Here is a 19,720-nt window from a genome sequence, read left to right as displayed (position 1 = left end):
GTTAAGATTTTCCTGTTTGTTTGCTGCTTTCTTTTTGACAAGAAGAAAGTGATGAGGTAAGTGCCAAAGCACATTAGAAAAGGAAACATACACACCGCAAATCCAATCACATTGTACTAGTCCAGAGTATAGAACTCCAGTGTAAAGTACTGCTCCCATTTGTTTCACACTCAGCTGGCAGGGATAAAATGATGTAAAAAGAAAATAATCAGAAGCATATCTATCGAGTTGTGGTCTTTTTAAACACAGACAAATAATGTCTGGTATTACTCACTCCCAGTATTTCATCTGCAAATTTTTCTTAGGCCTTTTTCATGATAGTGCTCTGTTCTGTCTCCAACTGCAAAGAGCTACTGTAATCTTGACAAATTAATGGGACTTTTGTTCCCACTAGAGAAGATACTCCTGTTCCTGAGGTGAGTAGGCCAAATTCCCTCTCATTCCTTATTTCTGTATTTCATCACAGCTGGAAAAGAGAAGATGGGATTATCTGAAATGAGCTGCAAATCACTTGAAACTGTGCTATGGAAATACTATTTGTTCCACAATTCAATTAGCCCTCCCAGACCTTTAAATCAGTGTTTACACTGAGTGAGGGAGGGATGAATTAGGCTAACAAAAGGAGAAAGGGCACATCATAGACCCTTGAGATTTAGGATGTTATTTCCATTTTGGTGCTGTAAGGTAGGAAGTAGAGAAAAGCAATAGACATTCTTATAAATTGCACTACTTCTAAAACCAGCACAAGCTACTAGCTACAGGAGTCACTAGCTACTTACAGGGAAAGCCAGCCCCAAATGTAACCTTTTCACAGTGCATAATATAAATGTAAGAAATAATGCCAAGGCCAACCTTCCCACCAATAACTACACAGATAATACAATGTGTAATTTTAAATACAGCAGAGCATAACTCCACGGGCTCCCCAGGCCCTAAAATGGTACTTTGCCAGCATCATTGTCTGACAGGTATGTGTCGGTTCACTCTGCATGCCTGACACAGGCACACAGGTCATGTAAAACATTAACTCACATAATCAACCATAGCAAAGTTACAAGAAGCTGAAATGTAGTCTTATAATGGGAAGGGTCAGGCAGTCACAATAACTCAGCTTGCTACCAGCCAATATTCTTGTACATCTACAAGCATACTTACAGTCCCCCAATATAACTGGGCAGACTAGACACCCCCATTACATAAACCAGAAGGAGTGAAAAGATGGAAAATGTAACAAGGTTTTAGCTTTAAATGTCATACAAGGATGGATGCTGACATTTCCAGACCTTTCTTTTCTAGTGCCTGCAAACTCACAGTTCAGAATTCAATTTACCAGCAGTCAGCCTCCCTTGAAGCCTTCTGGCACAGTGAGTTCATTCCCTGCTGTGTTTGTCCGGCATTTTGCTGGAAGCCACCTGAACCAAACTGCAATACCTACTGGTTTTTATGTGAAAACGGGGAAAACAGTTGGCCTGAGTAAAAGGAAGAAAGGGTGTTCATAAGATCACCTCTTTTCTTTTCCCCTCACACAAACACATGTAAAACACAAATATAAGAACAGTAGGGAGACAGGAAAAGAAGTGAACCTGGGGACTGAACTGCTACTTTGGTTAGGACAGGAGAAACATGCCGAACTGCCAAGTCCTTTCAAATAGCTTTTATCACAGTCAAGGGGATTTTTCTTCTCCTACCCATGTGCTTTCAGGTGCTAAATCCCAGGTATGGGAAATCGCAGCTCTACAGAATTCTACCGCTTCTGTTTTTTCATGACCTGTCTTGCCAAACTCAGACAAGAACCTCCCCATTTCCAAAATCTACTTAATTGATGCAACAGTTTTGCTGCTGCTCAGATGTCTGGGAGACCATGAAACATAAAAGAGAAACATGCCCAATTATTGTATCACTATAAAAGCATACGTCCTAGTGTACCTATTGGTGCTTGCTTTGCTGGAGACAGATAGAACAGACCCCAGAAACCTCTGCAAAGGCAGTGGGATGGAGTGCAGGTTTTCAAACCCTTCATTCACTTTGCTGCCATGTGGGGGACTGACAGGCACATTTCAGGTTGTGTGAAACACCAAAGCTTTTGAAGACCAAAACCCTGTTCCAGTTCTGTCCATCAAAGGTGCTATGTGCTTATTTCCTGCAGAACCAATCTAGCCTATGCCATGAGTTCAGCCAGAAGCAAGTCACCCACCAGAGAAGCTCCACTTTCAGGCATTGCTGCACTACCTGTGAGGGGTAGGGCTATGTACTTAGGAGAAGCTCTGTTGTTTAGCTTCACTTGGGATGCTGCTGCACAGCTTTGTGTCGGCATGCTGGCCAATTGAGAGGTGAAATACTGACAAATTAAGTGATCTTCATTTAAAAGAGAGCACAAATACAATTATTAGTACTTAGATCACCTCAAGGAAGTTGGACGTGTATCTGTCTTTGCCGAATCAGCACATTTAATTAATACACTGATCAGGAATCATGCAGTTTCACTGTAACAGTTAAAAGCAGCAGCCAGCACTAAATTGCCTTTTAGAACGTACCTCAGAATAGCACTCCATCATTCCATGGAGGCATCGGAGGGACACAAATAAAAGCATATGTATGCAGAACTGAACAGAAAGGGGAAAACCCAAAAGATTTCACAAAAATAAAGAGAACAACTTGTTATTTTAATGCTATACATGGATGAGATGGAGTTGAGGAGATGCAACCAGTGATCTCAGCTCAGTTGTCACACTGACACTGTGGTACATGATATTGTCTTCACCTTCCCTCCCTGTCTTAGTTCTCTGCTCATATAGCTGGGGAGGCTATAGTGTTTTCCTACATTAGGGACAGCGTTCCTTTCTTAAATCCAACTCTGAGCACTTAGGCACAGAGACTGATAAAGTATCTGCACAGAATTTGCTTGTGCTCCCAAGCCACCTCATAGCTGTTCTGCCTGTCTATAAAAGGTGCAAATTGATAACTTCTCACCATTACAGTGAGATTACAGTAGATTAAGTTTTCAGTGAATGCTTAAACTTGAAAGTCCTGTCTCCTTTTGTGCCTCAGCTGCCTACACCAAGACCACAGGAGACAGAGCATAAAGCATAGTTTTTACCCTGCAGGTTTAGAAAAACAGTTTATTTTCTTGGCAATATTACAGCTTGATATGAGGTCTTTGCCCTACCATCCACTTGCTCTATATCAGGGCTACCTATACTACCATGGGCTAGCAAGTTTAGTCCTTTGTAGAAGCATCCAAAGGAAGAATGCTTAAATATTTTATTCCTATCTTCTAGGAAAGGGAAGGAGTTTTGTCCCCACACATAAGAGCTTTGTAACTCTGAAGAATCTTGCATTTTATAGTGGAAGACTATAATTTTCCTGATGGCAGGCTCTGGCTACCTTTTAATAATCTCCCTTTCTGACAAATTTTCTTCTTCAAGACAGCTGCTTTTCCTCTAATAGGGCATTTACTGGTTATTTTTTTCCTTTTCAAATAGCCCATAATAATAATATTTGCAGACACAAAACATCAAACAGCCTCTCCCAACAGTGGCTGCTAGGTCTGAAGCTCTAGCATGGTCTGGATTTGTTATGAGTCTGTTATTGTTCCAGCATATGCTCCCTGAGACAGCAAAACAACACTGCTACTGTGTTTGCTGGTGTAATGCTTTGAGGCATGCAATCAGTTCCCCTATCTAGCAACCAGCCACCCAGGCAGTAGCAAATAGCAGATTACAGAAGTTTCAGAGAAGCTGCTTATGTGGCAAGTGAGCTATAGGATTTTCCCTTGATGCTGCTTTCATCTGTCTGGTCCAAACAAGTGCTATAGGAATGTCCCTCTAGTGCCCTTGAAATGTTCATGTCAAGAGACAGGACATACCGGGCCATGCAAACACCATGTTTGGGAATGCCAGTTTCCTGTAGGCATTTCCATAATTCAGCATCTATCACCAAGCAGTGCCAATTTATAGTCCCTTGTGCCAATTCATAGTCCCTTACGCTCATGAAACAGGTACTCTTCAAGGTCCCAGCAAGTGTAAAGATTAGGGCTAAAAAAGCCTGTCTCTTGAACAACCAGATAAACAATGATGGAAAAGATGCCACCAAGAAAGAGAAGCATGGCTGCTCCTGTGGAGGAATGCCTTAGGCCCGGCTAAGGAAACTGGTGAAAGCATCTGCCTTGTTGAGGGCGGCTCATTCTGGTAAAAGGAACAAAGATAACAGTATTAGCGGTTAAGGCCTGCAACTTTCAATCTGTTGTAATGTCTGTGCTTCTCTCTAAAGAATAATTCTGTTCACTCACTAGCAAGCCAACCTACAGGGAGATTACCTTGTATTTGGAAGTGTCCCAGTTATGAACGAGCCGTGCAGGGATGAGGAACGTGTCATCCACATGGCAGGTGCTGCAGTAATACCATCCACTGTAGCTGCACACCTTGGCTTTCCCATTGGACAAGCCTATGGAGCGCTGACAGCCTGGAGAAGAGAGAGGGGGTAAAAGTCTGGGTTTGTACACCATACCAGAGTATACACTCAAGATAACTAATTATGAGACCCTTTTTAAATCTTATTTATTTTACCAATGAGTCATTTCTCATTCCCTAAAAACCAGAAGAATAAGTATAATAAATATATAAATACTAAAAAATCTACGCTAACTTGGGTATCTATGGCAAAGAGTTCAGAGAACAGTAAAAGGATACTAAGTATTTCTCAAGAAACAAAGGCAGAAGACCAGCTTTGAGATACTGGGCATTTAACATTCATGGCCATCTGAAAACCATGACCTGAAGCTTATATAGAGAACACCGGATTGCAGAATGACTGTGTGCTTGCTCCAGACAGCTCCCATTTTCCCCCCAACAGAATGGGCCAGCACTGGCTGCCTGGAGGAGCACAAGCCAGCTCCTGCTGACAGCCAGAAGGGATGCTGATTTGGCAGGTAGGGTTCGGCCACAGAATTAGCATAGCCAAAGCAAACCAGAGTCAGGCCATGAGTAATAACTCTGAGTAGCAGTCACATTGTGAATGAGTAGCCCTTGACTAGCAGTAGTGACACAGCTCAGTTTCCTGCAGGGCTTGGGGTTATTTTTAACTTACAAGTGGATTACCCTGTATCTTACAAGGTCTGAAGTCTGCCTCATACTTTTTTCACAGCTGGATCCCTCGCCTCTTCCCATACTCTCTCATGTGCAGTCCCTGGAGTAAAACAATGTATTCAAAAGCTGCTGCTTTAGTTGGAAAGAACAATACAGAGCTCTTCTTCACCTGACCACAAAACCACACAGAAACTCAATGTATTTGACACATCTGTCTTTCTCTCAGCTGTGACTAAAATAAGCCAACAGGTTCAAATAATATTAGAGTGAAGGGCTGAAGACAGACAGCACAGTCACATTAAACAACCTGCTCAGGAAGCGAGGCTAAAAGAGTTTGGATAAGATACAATGCGATGTCTGTGGTTGTTATTAACACCTCTTTAACACAGCACACATGATGGCATTTCTCTTTTCCCTCAAATATTAGTGTCCCTGTATGACATTTACAGCTACAGACACAATTAGCACCAGAGACTCATTCCAGCAAGTGTTATATGCTCAGAAGGACTCTGCTGGAACTGGTTAGCAATACTGATCAGCAAAGACCTAGAGACCTTGTGCACCACTTTTATGGCAGAAGTATTGGTTAAACAGAGCTTTTAATGCAGAATTTAACTGACTGACTGCTTTTGTTCATATAACTGAATTTGTTTAGTTATGTAACTTCTCACACTGAAGGCATCATTTTTTGCCAGGAGAAGTTATCCTTATTTTAGAAGAGATTTCAGCTCAGCTACTGTAGGCATAAATCGAACTCCTCCTTCTCCCCACTAGCTGATGTTACCATGTCCCCTCTGCTCTAATCAAAATAATTAGAAAACCCTGACCAGCACAATTAGTTCACTTCCTCCTCCTCTTCCACACTCCAGAGTCACTAACTCTCTGCAATACTCACAAGTGAATCAGTGTGAGACATGCCCTGCCTCTCTTTCTCCCCTTTTTAAGTGAGGATACGCAATTTCTTGAAAAACGAAAATATTTAAACCAGTCAGTTGATGAAAGAGACCCTTATATTACTGTTTCCTCTTTTGCCACTCATAAGATCAGAGTGGAAGTATAAACATCTACCTCAAGTGGTGTAACATAGATAATGCAAAAATATGATCCCAGCCCATAACTGAATAGAAAACCCAAACATCATGACTGTAAACTATTATCACTGTAGATACAATTTCTGTATGGCAAATATTAGCAAAAATAAAATCACTTATGACTGTAGCTTGGGATTAGAATTTAGGAGTCAACAACTCCGTACTTCCCTCAGTGCAAAATAGGCATTTTCCTATGTTTCCTTTCCTGTTCCTTGCCTTTGTTAAAAAAGCAATTTTTTGACAAGTCAGTTAAAAGAGTTTCCATGCAGTCCTGCTCCAGTATGCTGTTATGGATGAAGTCAGGCACACCAGGTAGTAAGCTTAGCATAGGTGCTCTGTAGTACATATAGAACTATTCCTTCAATATTTAAAATGCATTCACACATAAATGTGAAGGTTTTGAACACCTTATGAGATATGAAATACCAGTCCTGTTTGTCTGACATTACATTTGCCTCAGTAGTAGCCCTGGAAGACACTTGCAGAAGGTACTCACACTGTTGCTATGGAGCCCATGTTTTTAAAAGTGCAAGAGGGGGAAGTCTTGCCCCTTTGTAAAGAAAACAGAGAAGTATGCCCAATCCTCTCCTCATGGAGCAAGACGAAGAAAACTAGGAAAGAGAGCATTCCCTTTTCCCAAGCTAAATGGGAACAAGCCCTCAGAAAGGGTATTTTATTAGCAATACCTCAGTACAGCACATTTTTCTGTGCCAGCCTTGCTAAAAGAAGTGAAGGGTCTGCATCTTACCCTCAGTAGTTGTCTCTGAATTCCCTATCACTGAAAAGCACTGAAGTATCCATCTTTATACCTCAACTGGCTCCAACTTCAGCTTTCATTACATATAGCCACCTCCTCATACTGAATAAAACGGAGACTGCTAAATGACATCCAGTATTTTCTAGATCAATGTGTCTGGACCAGTTGAGGAAGTACTAGTAGCAGAATTGTGTCTGAATGAGACTGAAGTGTCCTAATTCAACACCACTGAAACCTTCATAAACATTCCCCACTAGCCAACACTTACACATCTTGAGATGAGGATGAATAGCACTGATTTAACCTGACTGCTACTGTGCACTGCCCACTGCACAGGCTAGCATGATAACTTGTAGTTGACAGTCTGTGCACTAACTCCTGTCTCATAGACAGAAGGCAAGAATACGCTAAACTCCAATTGGAACAGCCATCATCTTAAACTAAAATGTTTGCAATTGAGAAGTGATGATTTTGAGGCCTGATTTCTTGCAACCTCCTAGAGCCAGAAACTCACTCCAGTTCACGGAGTTTGCTCAGGAGAGAAATGCCAAAGCACAGAAGTGCTGGAGGGGGCTTCCCCCCTCCACCCTATGTCCAGCTCATAAGAACTGAAGGTCTCCAGGGTGAAAAGGGTCTCAGCAAGCAACCTTGGTTTCCCTTCCCTTCAGGAAGGGTGGCTTTATAAGAGGAAAAAGTGGAAGAAGTTCCTACCGGAGCAGCATTTCTCCCTTATTTCAGCTCTTCTCTGAGCCCACCTTTGTTTCCTTGCTCCTCAGAAACACATATTTACACAGAGTATTTTTCGTTCCTCTTCATATCCTCAAGTAAATCATATTCTGCAAAGCTACACAACAGTTGTAAGGTTGGGGTACTTTAGATGAGAATGTGACACTGGCACCTACTTTGTATTTTCCCTTACCTTACAAGCTTTGCTGTTTGAAAATCACCATCTTTTCCATTCCCATCTGTTGTGATTCATAATGATGGCTATTTCTACAATCCTTTCAAATCAAGTTATCAAAGCACTGATTTTCTTTGATGTTATGCAGTTCAAAGTGATGTAGTGCGACAAACATATTCCTGTGGCACAGACCACTTATGCTACTTTGTTTTTTTAAGATGGGAAAAAAATAGAGCACAAATGAGAGAGAAAGAAGAGGAGGAAGGAACAGCTTGTGGCTTAACGCCCTTGGAAATCCTGCACCTGGACGTTCAGGTACATAAAGTTGCCATCATGTTTACCAGAAGCAAAGCTAGTACTGACTCCTGGCTTTAAACTTCTGAGCACCCCTCCCAGCAAGACAGTAAGATGCAGCTGACCACCTCAGAGATCAGTAACACAGCTCAACAAATAGTCTAAACTAAGCTAGGGCAAGGGGCCATTTAATGTTTGCAGAGAAAACACTTGCCCATAGCTAGAGAAAGGATGGGGGAAAAATGTGGCATGACTTTGACCAAGCCTCTCTCACCTACTCTTAAAGCCTACATAAAATATTATCCAGATAACAGCCACACAAAGGTTTGGCAAACCTGGATCCTAGAGGAAGGAAAATACTGTTGTATTTACTAGCATTCCAAATCATCCCTACCTAAAGGATATTATAGAGCAAGCTACAGAGGATAGAAGTGTAGCTGTAGGTACACTGTTAGCAAAGAGATGGAAGGAGTAATCCAAAACCTTTAATCACAGAAAATATAACAAAACAGCCCTGGAATCAAGCAAAGAACATAGGGGTTAGAAAAACAGCAGCAAGAAAGTGCTGCTGAGCACAGATGAATCTCTCTGTACGACATGTTTGTGAGCAGAGCAGGAGTATCAACATCAAGAGTCTCATTTCCAAGCGCTAAGACTTCGGGAAGAAAGTAGCACAGGAAGATAAAAAGTTATAATGAGTCTCTCTTCTTGACTTAAGGTGGTAGTGAGGATAGTGTGAAGGAGAAATCCAAGATGCTTGAATACAATTCCTCTCCTGCAAAGTATGGAAAAACCCATTTCTGCCACTTTCAGGGTGCTCCATACTCTTATGGTTGAGGAAGACGCACACAAGTATCTTTTTTATCCAGATACCTTTTTCTTTAATCTGTTAGCAAGAAAAGACTGGAGCAGCTTTACAGCAAAACACAGACCAAACTAGAATTAAATACACAAATGCTTTCCTTATTCAATAAAGTTCCTTGCTCAGTATCAGGAAAAAGCAACTCCCTCATGACTGTGTACCATAATTAAATCTGTGACAGATTAGCTTAGAAGCTAATTCGTTTAAGAAACAACATACAATATGAAGAAAAGAAAAATGACCCACAGACTTCAAAAGGCTTTCAGCTTGATAAAGCCATAACGCACACTAAGCAGAAGGAGCACAGCAACAAATTTTCAGAGTGTTAGATCACACACACAACATTGCTCTAGCTGCTCAGCACAAACACAGAGAAGGTGAGAATTACTTCAGTTGCGGGCCTTGCGCTTCTGTGCATCTATTCCAGTTCACTCCACCATGGGAAAAATCCAGCTCACAAGGAAGACTGACAATCCAGCCCAGTTCTCCTTCATGCCTACCCACGTTTGAATTTGCATTAGTTTGTCCTTCTCCCAGCTGTATTTCTTTTTTCCAAAGCAATTCTCTTTCTGAACAAAGAAAAACCTCACACACCTCTAAGCAAAGCCTGACACTTTGCTCACCTTGCCTACTTTTTTGAGTCTTACGGACTACAAAAAAAGACCCAAATCAACAAAATCTTAACCCATTAATGGCATAACATTTTCCCTGTGGGTTTGACCCTATACCCAGTTATAATCATTTAAGCAACGTATAAATCCCATGTTATTTATGTCAGCAAAGAACAAATCCCACTTTAATTACAATCTAGATTAGTTTCTCCAGAAATAAAGAAGGGTTCACTAGCCCCCTGCTCCTAGACTCTTTAATTTTTTAATAGACTCCAAGGGATGGACAAACTGTTCTGAGACAATGGAAACCTTGACTATTAGCTGGAGCTCAGGACTAAGCCCTAAATTAACAGCTTTCCCATCATTCTTAGTGCCATATGAAGATACAATGCACAGCTCTGCCTTTCTTGTCTTGCAAGCTCAGCTAAGTTAGTCTAGGCTTGCTGGCCACAGCCTGTAGCCTGGGCTGGGGAGACAGGTCACTCCAGAGTGACCCATCTCATCCTACTAGTGATGTCCCACAGGCACACTGCCACAGAGCATCACACCAAGGCAGCCAAGATGAATCATACCCATGGCACCCAGGCTTTCTTCCTAACAGTGAAGACTGGATTAGCGTAGACATCCAATATTTAGCCTGCTAGGGTTAAATGAAGTAAACAACACCCTGTTGTCAGTCATGCCAAACACACAGAGGTGTGGCCCTCACTAAGAAGATGAACAATCAAGAAAAATAAAAATCACTGGTGGAAACAAGCCAGGTGATAGCACATATACATCATACACAACATTCTGTGTGTCTGTACTACACTTACCCCTCATAGAAGATCTCATACGGCATGCTGCAGGTTATACAGTTAAATTCTGCCTTCCCAATACAACTAATATTAGTTAAGCCTGCAAATGTAACACTGAAAAAACATAAATGTCAAAGTGTAAGCTTGCGCTTTGCCTATACAAGTCAATGGCAACATTTCGTCAATGAATCAGGACTGAAAAATACCTGCTGTGTGCCAAATGGCTGCAACAAAACTGCACTTTTGGAAACTAGCTTTCCATTTGCTTGGATTTCCCCACTTGAATTTCACCAGACTGTAGGTTCTTTCACTTTTAGTGTCACATGCTGAGAAAGGCTGAGATGCCATTTTCCCCAGAGAACTTGCTTCAAGGGAATTAAAAACAGCTATGCAGATATGCATCACACACAGTTATACTGTATTCTTTCAACTCCTTTCTCCCTATTCCCAGGACAAAAAGACTGAGAAAGAATACCATACACCTCAAGCTAATTTGCTGTTCTTTCCCCCATGCCCTTTAGGGATTGTTTTCTGCAATAGCTGGTGCTTTGCTGAGACTGGGAAGCACTGCCTGACAGAAGGGAATGGGAGCTCCCATGGAATGACTTATTGGCGGGATTCAGTAATTCACCAGCTCTTTAGTCAGGGATTAGAACTGAACGCACTCTCCGGGCCAGCTCTTGAAACTGCCAGCTATGAGTAAGTAGATAATTTGAGCATAATTAATAATGGTATTCCCATTCCTACAGCTGATTTCACTCATGCTTGTATTTTTATACTGAGAAGGTAGGCAAGAGAACAGAGCAAAGAGCAGAGCAGCCTTTTGTGCGATCAGAGCAACAGGTCAGCTCCAAACCAAATCCTATGAAGGTGCAAATCTCACTCCGCAAAGGTGCCAGCCAAATCCCAGGAAGGTGGAAGACCTAACTTCTATCAGTGTAGAAAAAGCTTTCACTGCCATTTCCCCTAGTCAAGCCATCTTAAAACCAGACTGAAGAGATCATTCACTTTACCCCTGAAGATTAAGGTCTTTTGTGATCGTAACTGATCGCTGCTAACAGGTTTGATCAACTCAATCAAGTAAAAGAGAGTCTACGCGGTATCGTCTGATCCTTCCCCAAACAAGAGCTGCCACATGGCAAAGCACCGTGGACCAGCAACAATGTGTTTTGAAATATGCAGGTCCACTGCAAAATCAGTACTCCTTGCTACGCAAATTCAAGTTACTCTTGCCTGGAAACCTTTCCCCTGCTTCTCCCAACAAACCAGTGACCTTGTTTGGACACAGTGGATTTTCCAAATACTAATTTAGACACGGATGATGTTTTTTCTGCTCAGCTGGCTCTGGCTAGCAAAGAATAAGAGTTTAGAAATACCGCTGCTAGCAGTGGAAGCTTTACTTTTGAGGCAATGGAAACAGGGCCTGAAAGTCACATGCAAGACTGGAAGACTGTGGTCTAAAGTGATGATACTTAAACAATGAAACTTTTACTGTGCAGAACACATTCTCAGGGGATTTTAGAGACCCAAATACAGGGAAGGCAAAAAGCTGCTGAAGTCTTGGAACAAAGAAATCAACCGAGATGAAACCAAGCACAAAATATATACAGCACTTAGAAAGCACAACCCTAAGAGCCCTGGACAGGAGAGAACAACTGTTATTTGGGACTAAAAATCGGACAAGTGTGCTGACAACCTTCCAAAGAGCATTCTGGTATTTTATTATTGTGCTGTGTTGGCTAGTATTTGTCCCCTAGCATTTCTATTCCAGTGTCATGCTACAAATAGGTACTGGGCGGGATGACAGCTCACAAAGAATTTGCTAAATCCAAAGAAGGAGCACCCATGCTTTTCAACTATCTGGACTTGGGAAGTTTCAACTATATGGCTTTTTGAGAAGTTGAACAAAGTCAGCATCGCACCTGGTTTGGGGGGCGCTTGGGTTTTTAATCAATTAGGAAAATACTTTCTTTTCATTGAGGGCAAAAAAATGAAAGGAACTTCACTTTTACCACAGTAGGGGCTAGTTTCAGATCTGTGGGGTGAGCTAGAACAGAGGCTTCACGAGCTGAGTGTGTGGAACTGGACTGCTCCCCTCTACGCACATGATCACAGCACTAGAGGCAGAATGACTCCTTGAAAGCCAACAGCTTTCCACCTGCTGCTCAATTTGACAGGGCTGCAAGCTCAGGAAATAGCCCATTTACTAACCCTGGCTTCTCTGCACCTAGTGTTCAGCTCAGCCAGCCAAGTCACTGAAGCCCTAATAGCTGTATTTATCCTTCTGGCAAGTGAGGAGACACGGAGAAAGCAGGGAAGAATGGACAGAAGGCACCCCAGAAGAGGAGCAAGGAAAGCCATACAGACAAACGTGTTTTGGGCGTAGAGCACATTTTGCAGAAGGCAGGAACTCCCCCCATCCATTAGGACTTGCTGTCTAAGCAACAAGAGTTGCTGGCAGACACAACTGACCTCTCTGAAAAAAACTATTTCAGTAAATGACAGGGAGAGAAAAAACAAGAGATGAAAAGGAATAGAGACATCAAAAGAACAGGAGCTATACAAACCAGGAGGCAAGTGCAGAGGCCATTTGTCTTCCCCATCTATGGAAATGTGAAGGCACATGCCAAAGGAACAGGAATAGTGAAGGGCACCTGAGGACATTTGCTCCTTACAGAGCTCTCCAGGAGTGCTCCTCCAGGAGACGAGGAACCTGCCATTCCCAAGGAGCCCAGAGATGGCCCAAAAGGGAGAGAGGCCAGCCAGTGGAGCACTCACAATCAGCTACTGCTGCCTGCAAGATGCTGCACTTGCCAAACGCGTTTTGATGGAAGTCATCTCATACCAAATTTGTAACACGAGCAGTTTGTGGGTTTCACTTGAGTTCAGCTGAAATTCAGACCAGAAAATAACAACACTGCTCTCCCAACAACTCATCCTAACATGATGCGTGTCTCATTTCCTACGTATTAAAGAACAAATGAGAAAACCTGGTATTTATGAGCTTGGACTTGCAACCAACTTTAATTTCATATCCATTTGAAGAGAAGGGGTAGGTCCCTCCAAAGTCTCACTGAGCAGATCTATACTCACAAATGCCACTCTTGCTCCAAGTCCCAAACATTTCCCATGGGAACACTGCCGTACCCCAGCAACAGGGCACGATTGAGCCTGCAATTATACAACCATGCAAAGGACGTAGGAAGCTGCCATTCCACTGCCAGCAGTTTCTAGTTAACCTCATGTTCCAAAATGTATTGCTATTCCAAAGCAAAAAATATAAGTAATGGCAGGAAAGGCAAGTGTTTATAAAAAACATGCCTCTCCACTGTTAGTCAGTGGCCTATTCATTAATGTTTGGAAATGATGGGAAATAATGTCCTGCCTTCCACAGTAAGACAGAAATGTGAGGAAAATGTTTGTATGCATTGATGGAGCAAAGGAAAACCTTTTTCAAGCTGCCCTTGTGACTCCGGTGTATCAACACTTTGTCCCCCCTGCCCCATGACTACATCTGACACCACCGCCCTGGCTTCTATCACGAGTTGAAAAGTGCTAGTCAGACTCCAAGATAAACCTGTCACGAGCGAGGCACAGACATTCGCATTCTTCCCTACCTGCTTGTGTCAGCTGTTTGTCTGGGAGCAGCCCCTTGAAAAGCTTTTACTGAGGGAGAAAAGGAAAGGGGGATGCAGAGGGCATTTCAAACAGGAAGAAAATCAGGGAGGGGAACCCCACAAAGACTGCAAAGAGAAAATAAAATTAAAAACCCCACAAAAACTGTCCCCATCAGGTCCTCCCAACAACCTTCTTTATCAGAGGTTCATTGTCAATCAATTAGCCAAGGCAGCAGGGGTCTGCAGGAAGGGGGGTAGCTCCAGAGACAATGGTCTGCCCTGTTGTATTACTATTTAATCACTTTTCCTAAATAAATAAAGCAGCCCTGAGGTGCTGTCATGTCAAGGGAATTTATAACAAAAAAACCCTTCATTTTTCATTGGTCATTACTTTTCCTTCCCTCCCACCCCTGCAGGACTAGAGAGGGTTATTACTGTAGCCTTAAGTTCCATCTTTGTGTTGCTTGCCTTTGATTCCCACTCGGACCTTGCCACTTTCTGGCACTAATTTGTCAGGCCGAACAAAGGAGGGATTTGTACCTCCTGTAAGGTCTCAATTAGGAAAGGCTTCTGCTGTATTATGTGCCATTGGGACAGGACACAAAGACGGTAATTACAGGAATTTGCACTAAATGGCTGAAGAATTCACAGCAAAACTTTTCTTCCTCCCCCCTCCTCATCCTTTTCCAAGCTCACCCCTCCCAGCAGCCCTGGGGAAAACCGCTCTCAATGCCTGCAAGATGTAATTACCAACAGCAGGGCCCTTAGGTTAAACAGCAGCCCATGCCAGGGGGAGCAGAGCAAACTGCCTGCAGGGAGCAAGGTACAAGGAGAGTCTCAGCTTGTTGGTGTGCCTCCAAAGGCTCCTCACACAAACTTTTCTGAGCCAGACGAGTTTCCCCAGTTTCTCCCAGTTGTAATTACAATTCTTCATTTATTTGCACAGTGGTAGCAGCTACAAGTTCCAGGCAACTGTCAAAGACCAGCTTGCAGGGTCTCATACAGAGGGCAAAGGGTCCGAAACCACAGGAAGTGCTGTGCATCCCCATCCTCAGGTGCAGGGAATCCCAGTGGTCGGCTCTTCACAGCCTCCCCACCACTCACATTTCTTTGCACAAGTGTTTGTTCACTTTTGCAGCCTAAAAGGAGGTCACAGGAGCACTGGGAATGCCTCACGTGTGTCAGGAAAAGACTCCATGCAACCCTGACAGCCAGAGCAGCTTATTTTTGTGGGGAACACATGAGCGTGTGCAGATCATCATCCCGTGTCTGGGAGAGGAAATCCATCCTTTCCCACAGAAAAGTCTGCTCCCACACTACATAATGCAAGATTAAAATCTCTTTCATATTGACTACATGAATTCTGCTCCCATCCCAGGGCCTGATCCTGTTTTTGAGGAGGTCATTGGAGATGCTCACTTGAAACTCTCCTGGACCTCAGTAAAAGGCAAAATTATGATTTTTTTTTTTTTCTCTCCTGAGCTTAATAAAAGAAATTAGGAGACAGGGTTAAAGTTTTAACATTGTCTGGGTCATTCCCTTAAAATGAGGCTGTTAATTCCACTGCCCTCCTGAGTTTTGTAAAGCTGGGTAACAGGCTGGGCTAGACCCCTCTTGGGCATATTTATTTGACCCATTCCCAGAGTCTTCCTCCAGTTTTCACTCTCACAACTATCCTTAAAAGTAAGACATGACCATTGTCCAACAGTGTTCAGGTAACGAGGGTTATCACAGGACCCAGGCACCTTCAGTGTCAGCAGTGGTTTCCCACATAACTACTCCCAGAAAAAAAATGATGTGCAGTCACACGAAGAACATGTAGCCAAGAACAGAACTGAGTTCAGGCAGAAGTCCAAATGTTGTGACCAAATCACTAACTGCAGTGAGGACAATCTTCATGATGCTTTATGATGGCAGGTGGGTGCCATGCACTGGAGAGGTGACCAGGAACATTGCCCATGGGTGACTACTAGAGAAGGACAAACCCAGATGCACCCACAGCAAGTTCCAAGGGCAACCCAGCACTTCTGGGGCCCAGGTCTCCTGCGGAAGAGATTCAGGCCAGCCAGCAGGTCCTGGAACCCCCCCAGAACCATGCTTGGTTCCAGAGCAACAGAAGACCTCCCCATCAGATCCCTATCCCAGAGCAGAGTGGGGAAGAGGCGGGACTCTCATAGCTCCCATAACAAAAGAGAAAAACCCTCCAGAAAAGCTGTTTCTGATAAAGCTGAGGACTTCTGACTGTAACTAAAGCCAGCCAGAGAGTACAGCTTAGGCACAAAGTGTCCAAATTTGTTCCACAATGTTGCCCTTGCTAAAGTAAAAGGACTATGTACCTACATGGGTCCCCTCTATTTTCTTTTCATTCCCAAACTGGGTAAAATCATGATCTAGTCTAAGACTAGAGTCAACAGTCAAATGAACTGAAATCTTCAATTAGATGCAGAGGCTTAAGGTCATGTTTTCATCCCTGCCTCAAGGGAAGAATCAAGCAGATTAGCTTATTTTGTTATATTATGTTCCTCAGTGCTGGAACACAAGTTGCCAAATGACAGTGTTTCAGGGAAGCATAAATGCTTTGAAGAGTCTCCTCAGAAGGCCCAGATCTGAAACTAAGGTCCAAAAATTACTTGGAGATGTACTAATGAAAGGAAGCAAAAGTGCTCAGAGTTGGAAAGTTGCATCATATCCAGAATTCAGCTCTCTTTGATTCTGGATCACCTTTCCAGTGTCCTGAATCAAGAGAACAGCTGAGCCACCCTCTAGGCAGCCCTAGCCCATGTAGTGCTGTATGTGCAAAGAAAGCCTAGCACACCAAAGTATTTATGGCCATAGTGAGATGCAGGGATCGGCTGTGTGCTGCTAAAACACAAACATGTTCTTCTAAGTGATTTCCTTTCCGTGCAGAAGGGAGTGGGTGCAGGTGGTGCAGCCTGGATGCTTACCTGCACACTTGAAGCTCTGAACTGTGAGCCCTCTCTCCAGAGACAGCGTGGTCAGGATGCTCAGGAAGCTGGTGGTCACAGACTGGCGCTTGCTCTTCCTGAGATCATTCCCAAAGGGGCGATCTCCAGGTTTGTTCCGAAGCGTGACCTGTGGGTTCTGAGTTAAACTTCTAGTAGCATTGGCTGCTGCTCTCAGTGCCTCCATCCACTCCTGGGCCCTCTGACGGGTCTCTGCCCGCAGGCGGAGGACATCTTGGGGAAAAATGACCTGAAAGCAAGAGTCACAGCCATCCTGAGTATCTGTCTGGACTGACAGGCACACATCCACATTGTAGCTCAGCAGAGGATCTTCATCCAGCCTACCCGGTTGAAATGCCATGAGATAAGACCTGTTCAAGACAAAAGTAAATGCCTTCCAGTTATTCTGGACAGTTAACCTATAAAGAGTCCCTGATTTGAGGATATTTTGGTACTCTTTAGTGTTTTCAGTCAAATTCATGGATAGGAAGAGCTCCATAGGCTTCTCTAACAATCCATTGGTTTTGGAAAGGTCACTGTTATTTTCAGGCTTTGGCACATTCTCCAGTTTTTCCTGCGGTCTTGTGAAAACAGGCACAGAAGCACGCACCAGTTCCCAGAGTTTCTGTCCCCAGTCCAAAGCCTCCCATGAGGACTCCGCCTTCAGCTGTAGCTGTGAGTTGTCTGACAGGACAGCATCCACCACTTTGGTTTCAATGCAACCACTAACAGTGACCCTTTGAAAATGCATGAGTGGATACACGCTGGGAAGAGTCTGGTTGCCACTGCTGTCCAAGCAATACAGGTACAGTTTGTACGGGGAGAGCTCAGCGTAACAGGTTTGCCAGTAGCTGTCACTGCCTCTTCTAATTTCTAAGTATCCCTTCTTCAGAATATTTGGGAACATAGGCTTGTGTTCTGGAGGAAACAAAATGAGAATGTTACCATTAATTCTTTTTAATTAGTTGTTTCAAATTGCTATGTCATTCTGGCTTATACATCTCTCCTACTCATACATGATGTATCTGGAGGATAGGATCACAGAAATAGCATTCACCCAATAGGTTATAATTATCCAACACAAGCACTGACTACATTTGAGCAAACAAGAATATGGCACTATTTTATCCAGAGGTACCAAAATACTTCACAAAAAGGGGACAGGGGAAGAGAGGGACAGAGAAACAAAGCAATTTTCCTGAGATTATTGAGGAGAACAGTGACAGAGCAACAAAACTCTCTAAGTCACCCAGAACCTAGTCCAGAAGAGTACAGTATTATCAAGTAATTTCTTGCCAACTAGAATAGATTTCAACAGTAAGAAACACATGCAAATAAAAATAACACCTTCCACTTCTGCCCCACTCTTTCCCAGGCTCAACTTTGTGCTTTCACAAACACCACCTCTACCTCCCCTCTCTCCCAGGCAGCACAGGCAGAAGAGGAATGAGGGGTCATGGTCAGTTCCTCTGGTTGCTTCTTCCTCCTCACCCATTTCCCCTGTTCCAGTGCGGGTCCTCTCCAGGGGCTGCAGTCCTTCAGGATAAACTACTTTTGCATGAGCACTCCATGGCCATAGCTCAGTTCAGGAAATCTCCACCTTCTCCAGTATGGGGTCCTGGATGGGGCTGCAGGGAGATATCTGCTCCACCATGTTCTCCCCCCAGGTTCCAGGGAACCCCTGCCTTTTGGCCACTGCAACCGGCTGGAACAGCACCCAGGCACTGCGCCTGGACTTACCGGGACACAGGGAATGCAGAACTGTGCCCAACAACGTCAGTTTCTTACCACATTTCAACACGATCCAGAACCAGAACATTTTGCACAGTTCTGTTTAATAGACAGGAGATTTGCTGATTTATGAGAATCAGGCTTAGGACCAGCAGATATGACCAAGAATGAAAAGTCAGAGGCTGCCCGGTCTCAAACACATACATCTAAGCATCTCAGCACTGCAGGTGCTTCAGCGCAGACCCTTTCACAAACCTTGGCTCAAGATAAAGTTGAGAGTAATTCTCTTTGTCCCCAGAAAACCAGCCATACATGAGTCACTCTGGCCACCAAAGTGATACAGATTTAGAAGGAATTATCTAATGCTTTCCCAAGTTTTAAAAAAGGTTTCTGTACAAAATTTGTTCCAATCTCATTTGCACCACTTCAGCCACATGCAGACATTGGATTTTCACCTTGGGCTGGACATGCAGCTCTCTGCCTTTTCTGTTCATCCCAGTATAAATTCAGTGGCATTCAATTATTTAACACCGACTTTAACACTTGGCACCCCAAAACCACACATCCTTGAGGAAGAATTCTTGCTCCCATTTGACTTCTACTTCATCTTTCCAGTGAGGGTATCTGTGATGGGTCTTGACTTAAAAACAGTGCCAGAATTAACAGATACAAGTGAAGAGGTTTCTGCCTCCAGCTGTCCATCTCCCTTGGAGACCGCTATTCCTGACGCAGGAGCAAGGCAGCCACCTGGGAACAGCTCCTCATCCACTGCCAGGCACAATTAGGTCAAAACGAAATCAGCATCAATTGACCTTAACACACAGCAGCGTTGCAAACCGCAGCAATACAGGAGCTGTTTCACTCACGGTTTCTGCCCTCAGGCTGACAACCTTTGAAAGAGAGATAGGGGAGACAGCTGGAGGCACAAAATATATTCAGCATCTCAGCTTAACCAGTTACCACTCACATTAACAGGTCACACTCTTAACAAGTTTTAGACATGATCACCTCC

The 19,720-nt window shown here is 43.5% G+C and overlaps 1 protein-coding gene across 4 annotated transcripts in view; it reads right to left on the bottom strand.

Annotated features, from left to right (window-relative positions):
* Nucleotides 1–19,720, bottom strand: part of PLEKHM3 (pleckstrin homology domain containing M3) — an 86,474-nt gene that overhangs the window by 47,455 nt on the left and 19,299 nt on the right. For all 4 annotated transcript variants that reach the window (XM_065670098.1, XM_065670096.1, XM_065670099.1 and 1 more), the window contains exons 3-4: nt 16,960–17,895; nt 4,316–4,461 (exon numbers count right to left, since the gene is read on the bottom strand). In XM_065670098.1, the coding sequence (XP_065526170.1) occupies nt 4,316–4,461; nt 16,960–17,895 (1,082 nt within the window). The remainder of the gene's footprint in view (nt 1–4,315; nt 4,462–16,959; nt 17,896–19,720) is intronic.

The sequence above is a fragment of the Lathamus discolor genome, chromosome 3 (assembly GCF_037157495.1).
Source record: "Lathamus discolor isolate bLatDis1 chromosome 3, bLatDis1.hap1, whole genome shotgun sequence".
NCBI lineage: Eukaryota > Metazoa > Chordata > Aves > Psittaciformes > Psittacidae > Lathamus > Lathamus discolor.
The sequence above is the reverse complement of the archived record's forward strand: the minus strand, read 5'-3'. Positions and strand labels throughout refer to the sequence as shown.